The sequence below is a fragment of the Aquarana catesbeiana genome, linkage group LG02, assembly GCF_042186555.1.
Source record: "Aquarana catesbeiana isolate 2022-GZ linkage group LG02, ASM4218655v1, whole genome shotgun sequence".
NCBI classification, from domain to species: Eukaryota; Metazoa; Chordata; class Amphibia; order Anura; family Ranidae; genus Aquarana; species Aquarana catesbeiana.
In genome coordinates, this window is record NC_133325.1 from 85,729,644 (window position 1) to 85,747,503 (window position 17,860).

Here is a 17,860-nt window from a genome sequence, read left to right on the forward strand (position 1 = left end):
TGGAGTATGTTATCAAAAAATACTTGAGGAACATTTGCATTTATCAGCCAGTAAGCTGCACATGTGACATTCCAACATGACAATGATCCAAAACACAAGGCAAGTCGTCCTGTCATTGGCTACAGCAGAATAAAGTGAAGGTCCTGGAGTGGCCATCTCAGTCTCCTGACCTCAATATCATTGAGCCAATCTGGGGAGATCTCAAACGTGCAGTTCATGCAAGACAGCCCAAGAATTTACAGGAACTGGAGGCTTTTTGCCAGGAGGAATGGGCAGCTTTACCATCTGAGAAGATAAAGAGCCTCATCCACAAATACCACAAAAGACTTCAAGCTGTCATTGATGTTAAAAGGGGGCAATACACGGTATTAAGAACTGGGGTATGTATACTTTTGATCAGGGTCATTTGGCTAATTTCTGTTGTCATTATGATTTAAAAAAAAAAGTAAACACAGCTGATTGATAATAAATGGTCAGCCAAACACTAACCACGAGTGAAAGAAAAGTTTTTGTGTTATCATTCATATTCTGTGAAAAATGGCCAAGAAATCATAAATTCTGTCAGGGTATGTAAACTTATGAGCACAACTGTACATCTGGTGTGATCTAGAACCTAAACAATGTGAGTGCATGATTGTTGTTCTAATGAAAGAAAGAAATCGTTTTTAAAAGGATATTATAATATTTTGTTTGCATGGTGTGGAGCAGAGGTAAAAGAGGAGGCGTTTTCTAGGCTGTGGAGGATAGCACCATTTGTACCGAGGAATTTGCCATCGTCCATCTAAGGGACAAAAACCGCAATTTGACCTAGAATGTAATGCGAGGTCAAAAATCCAAAGTGAGAGTACATCTGGTGGTGGCTTTAAGTATGCAAATAACAATAGGAGCACAGAAGGTGGAGCACAATTTAAATGCAAAGAACCCATTGTAAAAGATATTTGTGGAAGACTTTGATGTCAATAACTCAAAAGGACTGTATGCTTATTCAATACTAGTGCTGTACAAATTATATTTGTTCATGTATTTACTGATTAGTATGGGAGTCATTAAGAGTGTTCAGCGACTGGTTTTTGGAATATATTCTCTCATTTCACTGTTCATATTATTTTATTTGCATTGGATTACATTTTTAGTTTGCACGGGAGAAAACCCACTGTAGCAGCTCGCATGGGACATTCTATATTGTGTTTTCATTGACATTCATGCTCTGCCTGAATATAATGTGTTTTTTATATTGAACTTCATACTGGATGAAATAAAACTTTTGATGTCTGGTAATGAAATTTCTTAAAAAAAGAAAAAAATGAACACAAAAAAAGTCCAATCACCATTTTGCATTTGCCCTGCAAGTACTATAAGTTGCCAATGCGTTGCGTTACCGTATTGCATAAGTGTGAATAGGGGATTACTGAGTTGGGAGGAGGGTAATTTAAAAATAACTATATGGAAAGTACAGTTATCCTTTAATAAGGTAGAACTTGCATAAACCTAATCCTGACTGGTTTTAAGTACTCCGCTGTTGTTGAAGCACAAGAAAAGCTTTAGCAAAGAGAAAAGCTGGTAAATGTATAACCGCAAAATATTAAAAGGAGAATCAATTGAAAATGAAATACAGCAAAGGCTGCATTTGTGAGACTAGAACATTAAATGAGACGACATCTGAAATGTCAGACAGAGCCTATGGCTGAAGGGTATGGGGAACAAGATGTGTCATTAGCGGGAAGTTAGTCTACAGGCAGAATGACCTCCACAGACAGGGCCTGAGAGTGCATGGTGGATAGAGAGAGATGGGATATAGACTAGAGTGGATGAATGTCAGGACATTTCAGACTGATCACACTGTGATTTCTGTAGATGATGGATAATATAACTAGAGAACACATTAATCTCCCACCTAAAGTGGATCAGATCTGATACAATCTCATTTTAGAAAATGGTAGAGAATTTAATCCCTGCTCCACTAAAAAAATCAGATAAATCGAAATTTGAGACCATTTCAGATACAGATTAGTACCTATCTCTTTTAATGTAAAATAAAACATGAGGTTAGCCATCAAGAATGTAAAATGTAAAAAGACACAAACTTTTAACAACTTAAATGTTTAAGTGTCAGATAGGGAGAATACAGTTTGGTAATGGAACCCATGCAGGCATTATTAAGCCACATAAAAGGTAAGTAAGGTGTTTCTAATGTAGTAGATTGTAAGCTCCTTCTTGAACTGTATTGTCTCTCTTTATATTGTAAAGCGCTGCGCACTGTCAATTCTATATAAACCCTGTAAAATAATAATAATAATGTGCATTAAAAAGCAACACTGATGAAGAAATGAAATCACTAAGCTGTGTGTATACGTACCAATAACACACTGAGCCCACTTGCTTGTTAGCAGGGTGTGTCACAGTGTGTAGAGTCTGGCTCGAGTTTAGGTTCAGTGATGTATCCTCAATGTGCACAAATTGAGGATTCAGGTCAGCATAGTCTGCCTATGAAAATTGAAATATAAGCATCGAACCTTGAAGCCTATGGTCTCTGCTTCTCCCCACCTCCGCAGTCTCCAGTAGGTTCCCTCCAGCACCCTAGTCAGTGCTGGGACAAGGCCATTTGGTGCCCAGGGCGAAGATGGCAAACTGTGCCCCCCCATTTTTAAGAAAGAATTAATGTTGTTTCAAAACAAGAATATACGTAAAACAATACAAATTCAATTATCACCCCACACACAGTATTTCACCCTTTACATGACCCCCTCCCCCCCCACACACACACACACTATTGTTACTCTTATGTCTGCTAACAACCTGCCCAGGGCCGTCTTTAGCCACTTGCTGACCAGCGCACGACAATATACGCCACAATGGCCCGGCTGGGCAGATTTTAAAAAAAAAAGTTTTTATTGAACAATTTACATTTTGAACATAGTTCTGCAAGTTACAAGGAAATACTGGAGAAATGCATAAAACAAAGAAATGTGGCTTATACACATATAGACACAGCAGATCAAAAACTTATTCAGATAGCCACCTCTGTATCCCCCCTTCCACTGCCACCTCTGTACCCCCCTTCTATAGCCACCTCTGTATACCCCCCTTCTATAGCCACCTCTGTACCCCCCCTTCTATAGCCACCTCAGTATCCCCCCCTTCTATAGCCACCTCTGTACCTCCCCTTCTATAGTCACCTCTGTATACCCCCCTTCTATAGCCACCTCTGTACCCCCCCTTCTATAGTCACCTCTGTATACCCCCCTTCTATAGTCACCTCTGGTACCGCCCCTTCTATAGCCACCTCTGTACCGCCCCTTCTATAGTCACCTCTGTACCCCCCTTCTATAGTCACCTCTGTACCCCCCCTTCTATAGTCACCTCTGTACCCCCCCTTCTATAGCCACCTCTGTATACCCCCCTTCTATAGTCACCTCTGTACCCCCCCCTATAGTCACCTCTGTATACCCCCCTTCTATAGCCACCTCTGTACCCCCCCCCTCTATAGTCACCTTTGTATACCCCCCTTCTATAGTCACCTCTGTATACCCCCGCTTCTGTAGTCACCTCTGTACCCCCCCTTCTATAGTCACCTCTGTACCCCCCCTTCTATAGTCACCTCTGTAGCCCCCCTTCTATAGCCACCTCTGTACCCCCCTTCTATAGTCACCTCTGTACCCCCCTTCTATAGTCACCTCTGTACCCCCTTCTATAGTCACCTCTGTACCCCCCTTCTATAGTCACCTCTGTATACCCCCCTTCTATAGTCACCTCTGTACCTCCCCTTCTATAGTCACCTCTGTATACCCCCCTTCTATAGTCACCTCTGTACCCCCCCTTCTATAGTCACCTCTGTATACCCCCCTTCTATAGTCACCTCTGTACCCCCCCTTCTATAGTCACCTCTGTACCCCCCCTTCTATAGTCACCTCTGTACCCCCCCTTCTATAGCCACCTCTGTATACCCCCCTTCTATAGTCACCTCTGTACCCCCCCCTATAGTCACCTCTGTATACCCCCCTTCTATAGCCACCTCTGTACCCCCCCCCTCTATAGTCACCTTTGTATACCCCCCTTCTATAGTCACCTCTGTATACCCCCGCTTCTGTAGTCACCTCTGTACCCCCCCTTCTATAGTCACCTCTGTACCCCCCCTTCTATAGTCACCTCTGTAGCCCCCCTTCTATAGCCACCTCTGTACCCCCCTTCTATAGTCACCTCTGTACCCCCCTTCTATAGTCACCTCTGTACCCCCTTCTATAGTCACCTCTGTACCCCCCTTCTATAGTCACCTCTGTATACCCCCCTTCTATAGTCACCTCTGTACCTCCCCTTCTATAGTCACCTCTGTATACCCCCCTTCTATAGTCACCTCTGTACCCCCCCTTCTATAGTCACCTCTGTATACCCCCCTTCTATAGTCACCTCTGTACCCCCCCTTCTATAGTCACCTCTGTACCCCCCCTTCTATAGTCACCTCTGTACCCCCCCCTTCTAAAGCCATCTCTGTATAACCCCCCCCCCCCCTCCACCTCCATCCACAGCCAGCATTGTAATCCTCCCTTTAGAGTTCTCACCTCTTTTCACAAATTTCTCCCCCTCCTTCTCACAGATCTTATGCTCACTCCGTGACACTGCACCTTTCTGGTATGTGTGTGCGCTCTTTTTCCAACACACAGTCTCAGTGCGTCTAAGATCTGTAGCATACAGCCAGAACACTTCACTCTGTTCTGTGCTATAGAAGTGTGTGTGTGTGTGTGTGGGGGGGGGGGTGACGGGACGGGGGAGCACGGACGACCTCACTCCCTGTCACAGGCCAGCCACTCCGATCCTACAGCTCCTGACAGAGGGAGAAGCAGGACGAGTCTGCACTTACACACACAACCCGCAGCTGTTCTCCTCCCCTGTCAGTGTGGCCGCCTGTGTTAACCCGGCCGAGAGAGCAAACGGGGGAGGATGGCACAGCTGTGTTTGTGACCGCTACAACGGGAGAACTATTCTAAGGCAGTGCGGGCTTCAGGGGCAGCTGCTTTTGCTCTGCGTTAAAGAGTGCCCTGAACCCGCCCCCTCTTACACTCCGCCCAGGGCACTCGCCCTCCCGCCCACCCCTTGTACCGGCTCTGAACCTAGTAACCGACGATGTGCTTGTGAACCAGGCCTTAGCCAGTTCAGGTCCTTCATATTGTTTCTGGGAGGGATTTTAAGCTTTAGTCACAGCATTCTCTGATAACTAAAGCAGGCACTTCTTGGGTCCTGGTACATGCTTGCCCATCCTGTTGCACTTTGGTATTTATTTTGTGGCCCTCAGGCCCCAGCAGCAGGTGGTGGTAGAAAGTGTTTTCCCTGCATAGGTGCTTATGAGAGGTGTTCCTAGACTGTGGCTCTGCATCATATCGCTATATACGCCACAGTTACCTGTACCACTAGAGCTGCTACTCTGTACCACAGCATCTGTCCTATCATAAATGCTACACTGTTCACCAGTACACATACGGAAAGAACTGCTACACCATACCACAGTACCTGTACTGCCTGAACTGCTACACCGTACCACAGTACCTGTACTACCAGGACTGCTACACCATACCACAGTACCTGTACTGCTAGGACTGCTACACCGTACCTGTACTGCCAAGACTCCTATACCGTACCTGTACTGCCAGGACTGCTACACTGTACCACGGTACCTATTCTGCAAGAATGGCTACACCGTACCAAGTTACCTGTACTGCCAGAACTTCTACACTGTACCACGGTAGCTGTACTGCCAGAACTGCTACACTGTACTGTACCTGTACTGCCAGAACTAATACACCGTACCACGGTACCTGTACTGCCAGAACTAATACACCGTACCACGGTACCTGTACTGCCAGAACTAATACACCGTACCACGGTACCTGTACTGCCAGAACTGCTACACCATACCACGCTACCTGTACTGCCAGAACTGCAATGCTATACCGCAACACCTGTACTACTACACTTTAAAACAAGACCCATACCCCACTAGAATTACAACACTGTACAACAATACTTGTACTGTCATAACTGCTACACTGTACCATGGTATTCATACTACCAGAGCTGCTACATAGTGACATAATGCAGAGCCACAGTTCATTGACAGAGATTATAAACTGTACCACGGTGCCTGCACTAACAAAACCAACTCAGACCAGCAATGGAAAACCTTCATTATTCTGGCTTCTTCTACCAAAATGATTTGGTTTCTTTCACACTTTCCCTACTTTTTAGGGCTATCCATTCACTTTTCTCTTTATGTACAGTCTTCTCTGACCTGGATTTTGCTGTGGGGAACACTAAAAATGGGAAAAGTCGTTTCTAAGTGGGTTGTAAGGATCACAATTGTGGGAGAACTAATTTGCCAAGCAGTCCCTTTTGCACAATGTCCACAGATCCTGATTGTCTGCTGTAGCAAACCCCAGTCGCCAACTACATCCATGGCACTGCTGCAATCTTTAACCATCTTCTATAGTATGTCCGCAGGTGTTGACCATGCATACTGATTATGTGCATCCCTTAGCTGATGTTAGGGGCCACACTTGAGGCCTCCTTTATCTAGTAAATTGGCCACCACTGACTTCATTGATTCAAGACCATTTAGAAAATTAAGAATACTGTCAAAACCTGGAATTTAGAAAGCAGAGTATCCAAATGATCAGGATGAAAACTAGCTGCAATGCTGTATCCTTTATATCAGTTTACATACAAAAATGTCATGCTCGACTGTCTACCTCTAAGTCTACATTTAATTTGGTGATCAGACAGATGTACTCTACTTACTGATCGCCGAACATCCTTTGTTGAAAGATCAATCAGCTTCTTATTCATAGACCATTCTTCATCAGATTCCAGGATTGCTTTCTGTACCCAAAATATAAGCCAACATTACATATCTGTAAGTTCAAAGTTACATCTCTGCTTCATGTTTTGAAATTCTCAGATACATTTTCTCCAAATCAAAAGCACATCAAAAGGACTGCAAAGTGTAGCTCCAAGCAAAAAACGAAAACAAAAACTTGAATATTGAGAGCTGGCCATATATTTATGAAGGCTTTCGGATGTTTAGATAAAAAGCACTAAAAGACTATTACCCCAGCTGAGTAGGACATATATATGCATGTGTGTATGCTGTAAGGGAACATACAACTCTAGTGCTGCTCTTCTTTTACAGAGATGGGCTATTGGTGTAAATACCAAACATAGCTAATAAGCCTTCCCTACACTCTCTCAAAGCATAACTAGAGATTTACAGAACATAATTCTCCCACACAGCCCAGCCACTCTACTACTTCCTATTCAGCTACATCTTCAATCTCCTCACTCAGGGTAGGCAAGAGAAACCCTCCATGGGTGCCAAGCGTCGGGGGCACAGGTGTAATAAACCTCTCTTGCTTCCATATCACCTAGTTTGGGTGCAGGACTGAGCTGCCATGGGGAGCATGTGGCACAATCTAGGCAAATAACAGAGCTCTGCTGTCAGTGTGAGAGTCAGCCAGCTCTACAAACAAAGCGCAGAGAAGGGCTGCCGAAATGACAGCAGAGCTTTGTCAATTACACAGGGAAAGCAGTGCTCTTCCTGTGTAATCTTTAAGACTGAGATGTCAGTTTGTCAGGTAAGTTTATACACATTATAATATTCCAACCTTTCCTCCCTAAATATCTATCAAGTCTACACTGAGTTAAGGGTCACATTAAAGTGGTTCTAAAGGCTCAAGGTTTTTTTTTACCTTAATGTATTCTATGCATTAAAGTGGTTCTAAAGGCAGAAGGTTTTTTTTTATCCTAAAGCATATGCATTAAGATAAACAACTTTCTGTGTGCAGCAGCCCCCCTAATACTTACCTGAGCCCCATCTCGATCCAGCAATGTTGCACGAGAGACTCGGCTGTCCAGGACTCTCACTCCTGATTGGGTGAGATACACAGCGGCGCCCACTGGCTCCCACTGCTGTCAATCAAAGTCAGTGAGCCAATGAGGAGACATGGGGTGGGGCTGAGACATGGCTTCATGTCTGAATGGACACACAGAGCAGAGGCTGGGGTGCCCCCCATAGTAAGCTGCTTGCTGTGGGGGCTCTCGGCAAGAGGGAGGGGCTAGGAGCGCGAGTGACCCGAGAAGAGGAGGATCCAGGCTGCTCTGTGCAAATCCAACTGCACAGAAGAGTTAAGTATAACATGTTTGTTATTTATTTTTATTTTTTTAAACGAGCCTTTACAATCACTTTAAGGTAAAAAACCTTCTGGGTGCAGCTCCCAGCCCCCTTTTATACTTATGAGTCTGATCTCAATCCAGCAATGTGCCCGAAAGCAGCAGCTCTCCTGGGTCTCTCTCTCTCCTCACTGGCTCACACAGCAGCGGGAGCTATTGACTGTCAATCACAGCCAGTGAGCCAATGGGGAGAAAGCAGGGGACAAGGCTGAGCATGTGAATGGACACAGAGCGTGGCTCAGAAGCGAGCCCGCTTTAGTGCCCCAATAGCCAGGACCGCTGGTGGGGGACCCACAAGGAAGAGGATCGGGGCTGCTTAATGCAAAACCGTTGTACGTTTGTTAAAAAAATATAAGAATAAAAAAAATCTTTTATTTAGAATCACTTTAAAGTATACAAGTATATAAAGCAAGAACAAAAATTTTATATTTTGCAAATTACTTGTCCTTAGAAGTGGATGCTGTATTCGTTTTTCTTTTTTTTACCCAGTTATCCTGCCAGTGACATACTTCCTGTCCTGGGGTGTCAATGCTCCCTTACTGTATTTATAGAGGAGAAGCATTGTCGCCCAAAGACAGGAACTACAGATCAACTGCCCCTTGTCATAATATAGAAGGAGGTGCTCTGTAGTTCGCATAAGTAACCTGGACAGGAAGAGAAGAGTGCTTGAAATAAAATTGCAGGTGGTTGAACACAGGGCAGCACTGGATTCCTGGCAGGAATGACATGAATCTTCTTTTTTTTGTTTTTGCATTTATTGAACTGATATAACAATATGTTTTTAATAGTATATTTAGCAGATAAAAAGAGGCGCATAGAGAATTCCGTTTGAGGATTTACATCTGCTTTAATGGCCCAGTGAGTGAACACCAATACTGGGATTCTGCAACACAAACATTTGAATCTTCACAAAATCTCCCCACTGAATACGACTGACAAGTGAGCACAGAGATAACTGCAGACAACATGGAAGAAGGTGTCACAATTTCATAAACCTCTACCAGCATAACAAACACTGCAGCACAAGCAAAGACAGCAGAGGCAGCAAGTGTCAAATATAAATGTAATGTCGACAAGTTTTGCCTAATGAAATCCTGCTGGGTTTCAGTGTCGTGCTGCTGAGCCACGTGTAGATGGAGGTCCTGTGTCAGTCGCTTATTCCGAGTTCTATTTCGCCTGGGCTGCTGAATACATTGAGATGTGATTTATGTGCGCAATATTCAGCCATGAATCTCTGATAATGAGTTTTTAGTTGGTATGTAGGAAATCCGTCTGCTCTGAGAATTGTTGTCTGATTGAAAAGATGTGATCTTTAGCCTGCCTTTTTCGGGACTTCAGATGTAATTTTATTCCAGGCTCTGGTAAACTAAAGCTAGACTTTCCTGTGCTAAAGACTGAAAAAAAAGTTACCTTCTTGCATACTTTTTTATGTACTCTGGGAGGGCAACTAAAAGAAATTTTAACAAAACAAATTCCATAAAAAGCAAGCAATGAAAAAGCAAAGCAGTACAAAAAAATGTTCCCACTTTTCAACCTATCCTGTATTGGAATAAAAGCAAACTTGTCAGAAAACTGGTCAAGTCAACTTACTTATATAGCGCCGTCAATTTACGCAGTGCTTTACATATACATTGTACATTCACATCAAGGAGCTTACATTCATACATACTAGGGACAATTTAGACAGGATCCAATTAACTTACCAGCATGTCTTTGGAGTGTGGGAGGAAACCGGAGTACCCGGAGGAAACCCACGCAGGCACAGGGAGAACATGCAAACTCCAGGCAGGTAGTGTCATGGTTGGGATTTGAACCAGCGACCCTTCTTACTGCTAGGCGAAAGTGCTACCCACTACACCACTGTGCCGCCCCTTATTTGCAACTTTTCTTATAAAACCCAAGCTAAGCCCAAAACCCCAAGCTTACAAACCCTGGTTTCCTTTAGGCCTTGTGCACAGGGGCGTTACCACCCCTCAAAAAGTGATCTATGGTGGGACTGCTTTTTTTATAGGGTGCAGTTGCCAGGCATTTAGAAGGTGATCCTGCCACCTCCCGCTTGCCCAAGAGTACAAAAAAACCTAAAGGGATTCTAACTCTCCCTTAGACCCCTTTCACACTGAGGCGGTTTTCAGGCGTTTTAATGCTAGAAATAGCTGCTGAAAACGGCCTCCTAATTCTCTGCGATGGGTGCTTTCACACCCGGGCGATGCGCTTGCGGGATGTTCGCAAAAGTCCTGCTAGCAGCATCTTTGGGGTGGGTTGGGAGCACAGCAACACAGGACTCTTTTTTAAAACCGCCGCTAAAACGGGTGGCGCTTTACCGTGAACTCGGCCACAGCCCCAGTGTGAAAGGGGTCTTAGACTATCCAAAATGAAGAAAAAAAAAGTCTTGCCGTTAGTTCCACTTTAAGTTAAAGTGGTTGTAAACCTCAGACATGAAATATGAACAAAGCATATCCCTCTATAGTGAATGAATGAATGACTTGTATAGCGCTGCACATGCGAACTGAATCGCCTCAAGGCTTTTTGTCCATCCTGTGGGTCCAGCTTTTTAGAAGAGGTAGGTCTTGAGTTTCTTCCTGAAGGCCCGATGGTTTTCTTCCATACGGATGTTGGTTGGTAGAGTGTTCCATAGCCTTGGTCCTTGGACTGCGAATTTTCGTTCTCCCTTCGATTTGTAGCGGGATTTGGGAACATGGAGGAGGTTTTGTTAGGTTGAAATAGTGTGTAAATGCCTCAATTAAAGGCACCAAGTGTCATTTCTGTCTGCTGCTTCGTTCCTCTGCTATCAGCATGAATCATTTCTGACATGTTTTTCTGTCACCAATAGAAGAATGGTAACAGGGGAGGGAGCTCTAGTTGATTGACAGCCTCAGCTCTGTTCCTGTGTGCTGTGTGAAGGGGGTGTGTCTCTTCCCTCCAATCAGCTCTCAGACCTCTCCTCACAGAGCTCTGGCAGTGTGTAACTTCAGCTCTCCACACCCTTTTTTCTGAACTCTAAGACAAGCTTATAAATTCAGCACTTTGAACGGATGTAGAGAAGACTGAAAATAGACAGATACATCTTATGTAGGAGGGTTTGTTTAATCTCTGTGTATCACCTGAGGATAGTCCCTTCACTGGGTATATGTAAGGGTTTACAACCACTTATAATTTGTTGTACAGTTTTTTGAACAAAGCCTTCACCAGTTTTGGAACTAGACCAATTACAAATGGCAATAGTCTTCTACACTATTACTAGACAGTCATCTGCTTGTTGGAAAATATTGCTGCTTTTCATCAAAGAACTTTATTTAACGTATGAATTTTACAAATATATTCAGGTACATTGTTAAAAGATTTTATTTTTTATGGCACCTTGTATTTTAGGTTTACACATACTCTGAATTATTCAAATGAAAAAAAGTTACAAGCCCTAAAACTCACCAATATGTCACATTGAGCTGCACGCGAGCAATCTACACAGAAAGACTATACCAACCTTGAAATATATTGGAGCCATCTCTCCTGTTTCCTTAGGAAGAGGGATGCATTCATATACTAGATGGAACCGCTTCTTCATGTTAATGTTAGTTTCCAAAAATACGCAGTCGAGTCCTTTCTCGGCAAACATCTTAACAAGTGCTTTACGAAACATCTAGAATGTAAAAAAATAGGTGCTTAGAGAAATCCATCCAATCAGAACTGTGATTCACTTTACTTTTCATTTCACCAGCTAGTGTGCAGTTCAGTATCTGACACCTTGGCAAATTCTACTTTTGTATCAATCTCCAAACAAATCTTCAAACAAACATACATACAACTGAATAGGTGAGGTTCCTGAAACATCCTGCAAGTTTTTTTTGCCTGATTCAAACTTGACCAACCATGTGGAGAAGAAACAGATACATACAGACCTAAACCTTTAGCCTACAGGGTCCTTGAAGACCAGGGCATCTTCAATATGGACCATCAAGATTTTGTTAAGGCAGGAAATGGCAGGGTTTACGTCTGGGAAAGCCCATTTCTTTAGGAACTTCTCCTCTATAGGGTATTGTTGCGCAAAGTGTTTTGGAGGGATGAAGATATTTTCTGGGTGAGGGCAGAGAGCGATTTCAATCAATTGGGCCTCCTACATGACTGAGCACTCAGAATCAGATGAGGTACCATCCCTCCTCATTTTCCTCAGAAAGCACAGGTGCAGTCAGAGAAAAAAAAATCATAGATGAACTCTGATGGAGAGCTTTTTTGTGATCCCAGCTTTCTGATGGCTTTAATGGGCTTACAGCCTCCCCATGAAGTCATAAGTAGAGGATAACTCTCTGGATAAACAGGAGGTGGTGGATGCTCCTAAAGGGAGCTAGGAAGGCTTCTAGGATTAGGGACAGCACTCATGGCTATCAGTAGTAGGACTGTGCAGTAGAATGACACTTACTTCCCTGGCTGAGTGTGTACTGGCTGGTCCCCCCCCGACCGCGTTCCCCTTGCATCTGTGAACTGCCATGGCCCCGACTACAGAATGTTAACAAATAAAAAAAAATGCCTGTTTCCTGCCCTAGCTGTTGCAAAGAGTTGCAACCAGTGCTCCCGGATTAGCCCTAAGGGATGGGAGCATTCAGCACACTGGGAACCTTGGTTTTAAAGATTAACTCCACTTTTGTTGAGAAAAAAAACCCCATTCCCCTCTGGGTGATCGATGTACATTGCAAGGATTTTTAACAAACTTTGTTGCAGATTCCTATCTTTTGTAATTCTAAAGAAATAGCTATATGTTTGTCTGTGTTCATGTGCAAAGTGAATGTGAATGGGTGTGACTTTATAATTCTTAGTCAGTTGCTGCACTTGCAGGGTTCTAATGAGGAAAGTGGCAGGGTTGGCATCCCTTTAGACACAATTTTTCTTTTGGAAGTATCTCACCAAAGATGACATTTTTTTTGCAAGGAATGTCCAAAATATGACTTGTATCTTAGTGCAGACTTCTGAGATAATCAGTGAGCCAGTCACACAAGCATGAAATTACGTTTTTGAGGGGCGTTCCATATTCCATCTGTGTACAGAACGCCTAGAGGCTGCCATATTGCATTGCATTTTACAAAAAAATAAAGTGGCTGCAGATTGAAAATTAAAAAGTTATTTTTAAGAACATTAAATTACAAGTTGTGCAGCATTTGTATATGTTATATTATTTTTTTTATTTGCAATTTTTTCCCATGAAAGGGGAGTTACTCTTTACTGCCACCTTATGGGAAAGTGGGAAAAGTGCACAAAAAGCAAATCAGATAGCGGTATGCGTCTTTCAGAGCAGAGCGAAGCTATCCGTCACTTTGAGACTGTAGCAAAAAAACAAGGCTTGTTGGAAGATGGTGGGGTTATACTGGGGTTGTCCTAACAGGTTTGCTTGCCAGTGTCCAATCACCGCAAGGCCGTAGTAAATAACCCAGTAGCTGATGACTGATCCTGTACCCTGTGATGCATGATTAAGAAAGTTGCTATTTGCTTAGGCACTTCAGAATACCGACATGCAGCACTGAAGGGAGTAATCACTGTAGAAAAGTTATGGGCTGATGGCTTACTGTATGTGGTCATCTACTAGATGTAGCTTTTAGCTCATACATTCATAGTTTGCCACAGTTTTAAATAAAGTGTTATTAAACCCAGGACCCTGCATTCACTATATCTGGTCACCCACAGTACACAGAACATGCAAATTCAATAGTTTTAGTAAATATATACTGATAAATACCTTTTCTCATCAGCAGTATGTAGCAGTCTTGTGACTTATATCAGTGTTTGGTTAAAGCTTGTAGGAGTTTTCATTCTGCTCTGACTGTCCTATGAGGGTGCAAGACCACTGATCCCCTGTCTGGATAGTGCTGATTGGCCCTGTGCTGATCACATGCACACTCCCAAGGAAAAAACTCTTTAGCAATACACACCAAACTGAGCATGTGCAGCTTGTCCCCTAGCTATCTGCTGATAGAAGGGGGGGAACAGAGAAGACAGGATCAAACAGCCTTATTACACAATGCAGAGGATTAAGCCCTTAGGTTCCACAGTGAGTATAACAAGCATGCTTTACTGCATATACAGTGAGGGAAAAAAGAATTTGATAGCTTGCTGATTTTGTACGTTTGCCCACTGACAAAGACATGATCAGTCTATCATTTTAATGGTAGGTTTATTTTAACAGTGAGAGACAGAATAACAACAAAAATATCCAGAAAAATGCATTAAAAAAAAAGTTATAAATTGATTTGCATTTTAATGAGTGAAAGAAGTATTTGATCCCCTATCACCCAGGTGTCTTCTATACAGGTAACGAGCTGAGATTAGGTGCACTCCCTTAAAGGGAGTGCTCCTAATCTCTGCTTGTTACAAGTATAAAACACACCTGTCCACAGAAGCAATCAGATTCCAACCTCTCCACCATGGCCAAAACCAAACAGCTATCCAAGGATGTCAAGGACAAGTTTGTAGACCCACACAAGGCTGGAATGGGCTACAAGACCATCGCCCAGCAGCTTGGTGAGAGGGTGACAACAGTTGGTGAGATTATTTCCAAATGGTAAAAACACAAAATAACTGTCAATGGGGCACCATGCAAGATCTCACCTCGTGGAGTTTCAATGATCATGAGAACGGTGAGGAATCAGCCCAGAACTACACGGGAGAATCTTGTCAATGATCTCAAGGCAGCTGGGACCATAGTCACCAAGAAAACAATTGGTAACACAATACGCCGCGAAGGACTGAAATCCTGCAGCCCCCACAAAGTCCTCAATAAAGCACATGTACAGGACCATCTGAAGCTTGCTAATGAACATCTGAACGATTCAGCTGAGAACTGGGTGAAAGTGTTGTGGTCAGATGAGACTAAAATCAAGCACTTTGGCATCAACTCAACTCAACGTGTTTGGAGGAGGAGGAATGCTGCCTATGACCCCATGAACACCATCCTCACTGTCAAACATGGAGGTGGAAACATTATGCTTTGGGGGCGTTTTTCTGCAAAGGGGACAGGACAACTTCACTACATCAAAGGGGTGATGGACGGGGCCATGTACTGTCAAATCTTGGGTGAGAACCTCCTTCCCTCAGCCAAGGCATTGAAAATGGGTCGTGGATGGGTATTCCTGCATGACAATAACCCAAAACACGCAGCCAAGGCAACAAAGGAGTGGCTCAAGAATAAGCACATTAAAGTCCTGGAGTGGCCTAGCCAGTCTCCAGACTTTAAATACATGGAAAATATATGGAGGGAGCTGAAGGTTCGAGTTACCAAATGTCAGCCTCAAAACCTTAATGACTTGGAGAGGATCTGCAAAGAGGAGTGGGACAAAATCCCTCCTGAGATGTGTGCAAACCTGGTGACCAACTACAAGAAACATCCGACATCTGTGATGGGCAACAAGGGTTTTGCCACCAAGGACTAAGTCATGTTTTGTGAAGGGGTTAAATACTTATTTCACTCAATAAAATGGAAATCAATTTATAACTAGGTGACGGGGGGATGGGGCCAGATGTAGAGACAGCCAGCGTGGAACAAGGTTCAGTGGGTAGTATTTGGGGCATTAGCAGTAGGAAAATACCTAAACCCAAGGTAACTTACTTGACAAATCTAAATTGTAGCCTCATAAACGACAAGGAGATAGTATGCGACCGGACAAAACTGAGGCTTGTACACTAATGCTAGAAGTCTGGCTGAGAAGATGGGAGAACCAGAGCTGCTGATGTACAAGGAGGATTTAGATTTTGTGGGAATCTCACAGCCTTGGTTTAACAGCTCTCATGGTTGGTTGGCAACCATCCAGGGGTATTCCCTATATCGCAAAGATAGGGAGGGTAAAAAGGGGAGGGGTATGCCTGTACATCAAGAATGATATGCAAATGAATGTTAGGAACGACATCACTAATGGAGCAGGGGAGGAGGTGGAGTCCTTATGGGTGGAGCTTCAAAGGGAGGAAACTAAGAGGAAAGTAACACTGGGCGTATGCTATAGGCCCCCTAACCAAGGGAGGAGGGGGAGGTGGACCTCCTATCACTGTTTGGAATGGCGGCAAGGATGGGAAGTGTCATTATAATGGGGGATTTTAATTATCCAGATATAGACTGTGCGGAAGGAACCGTGCATTCGTCAAAAGCTCGCCATTTCCTAAATTTCTTGCAGGACAACTTCATGAGTCAGATGGTGAATGCACCAACAGGAAACAATGCGTTACTAGACCTACTGATTACTAACAATACAGACCTGATTGCGGAAGTAGTAATAGGGGGAAACTTAGGAAACAGCAAACACAGGTCAATTTGTTTCCGTATAAATCACAGATATAGGAAGAACAAGGGTAATACAAAGACACTGAATTTCAAAAGAGCCAACTTCCCTAAACTGCGCTCTTTGCTAGATGATATTAAATGGGATAAAATCCCAAGAACAAAGAACAGGGAAGAAAAATAGGAGTGCTTTAAGAGCATACTAAATAAAGGTATTGGCCAGTGCATTCCAATGGGAAATAAATTTAAAAGAGCTAATAAAAATCCTGGGTGGCCAACTCCAACGTAAAAATGCATATAAAAGCAAAGGAAAAGGCCTTCAAAAAATACGAAGCTGAGGGGTCAATATCAGCATTCCAACTTTACAAAGAATGCAATAAGAAATGTATTAGGGCGTACACACGGTCGGACTTTGTTCGGACATTCCAACAACAAAATCCTAGGATTTTTTCCGACGGATGTTGGCTCAAACTTGTCTTGCATACACACGGTCACACAAAGTTGTCGGAAAATCCAATCATTCTGAACGCGGTGACGTAAAACACGTACGTCGGGACTATAAACAGGGCAGTGGCCAATAGCTTTCATCTCTTTATTCTAAAGCATGCGTGGCACTTTGTCCGTCGGATTTGTGTACACACGACCGGAATTTCTGACAACGGATTTTGTTGTCGGAAAATTTTATCTCCTGCTCTCCAACCTTGTGTGTCGGAAAATCCGATGGAAAATGTCCGATGGAGCCCACACACGGTCGGAATTTCCGACAACACGCTCCGATCGGACATTTTCCATTGGAAAATCCGACCGTGTGTACGGGGCATAAGGGTGCAATCCGGGCGGCTAAGATAGAACACGAAAGGCACATAGTGGAGTAGAGTAAAAAAAAAAAGCCCAAGAAATTCTTTAAGAATACAAATAGTAAGAAAGGGAGGCCAGGTCATATTGGCCCCATAAAGGATGATGAGGGGAATCTGTTTACAAAAGACGGAGAGATGGCGAAGGTTTTGAATATATTTTTCTCCTCAGTCTTCACAAGGAAAACTGGCTAAGATCAAGTGTAGTATCTGTTATTATCAGTTGCCAGAGGAGGCGCTGTGCTGCTCCCATAGGGGAGGGCTGGCAAATCCAATGGTGTCATTGCAGCTGGAAGGGCGGTTTCGGTAGTGACTACGCCGTGCTGCCCGACAGATACTGGGGGCTGTCCCATGGTTGAGTCTGAGCCGTCTGGAAGGGTGCTCCTGGTGAGGATGGGTGCTGCATTGGGTCTGGTCAGAGGGTCGGGTCCCTGGCCTTCTGGCCTAGATTGGAGTAGTTTTAGCTCTGGTCAGTTTTTCGGGAGAGAACCCTGGCTCCCCTTTCCCACTGGGGGAGCAGTTAGTATTTCCCGAATGTAAT

General features: G+C 43.7%; 1 protein-coding gene across 2 annotated transcripts in view; it reads right to left on the minus strand.

Annotated features, from left to right (window-relative positions):
* CWF19L2 (CWF19 like cell cycle control factor 2) overlaps window positions 1-17,860 on the minus strand; it is a 304,447-nt gene that overhangs the window by 21,935 nt on the left and 264,652 nt on the right. For both annotated transcript variants that reach the window (XM_073613129.1, XM_073613128.1), the window contains exons 15-16: window positions 11,696-11,851; window positions 6,787-6,867 (exon numbers count right to left, since the gene is read on the minus strand). In XM_073613129.1, the coding sequence (XP_073469230.1) occupies window positions 6,787-6,867; window positions 11,696-11,851 (237 nt within the window). The remainder of the gene's footprint in view (window positions 1-6,786; window positions 6,868-11,695; window positions 11,852-17,860) is intronic.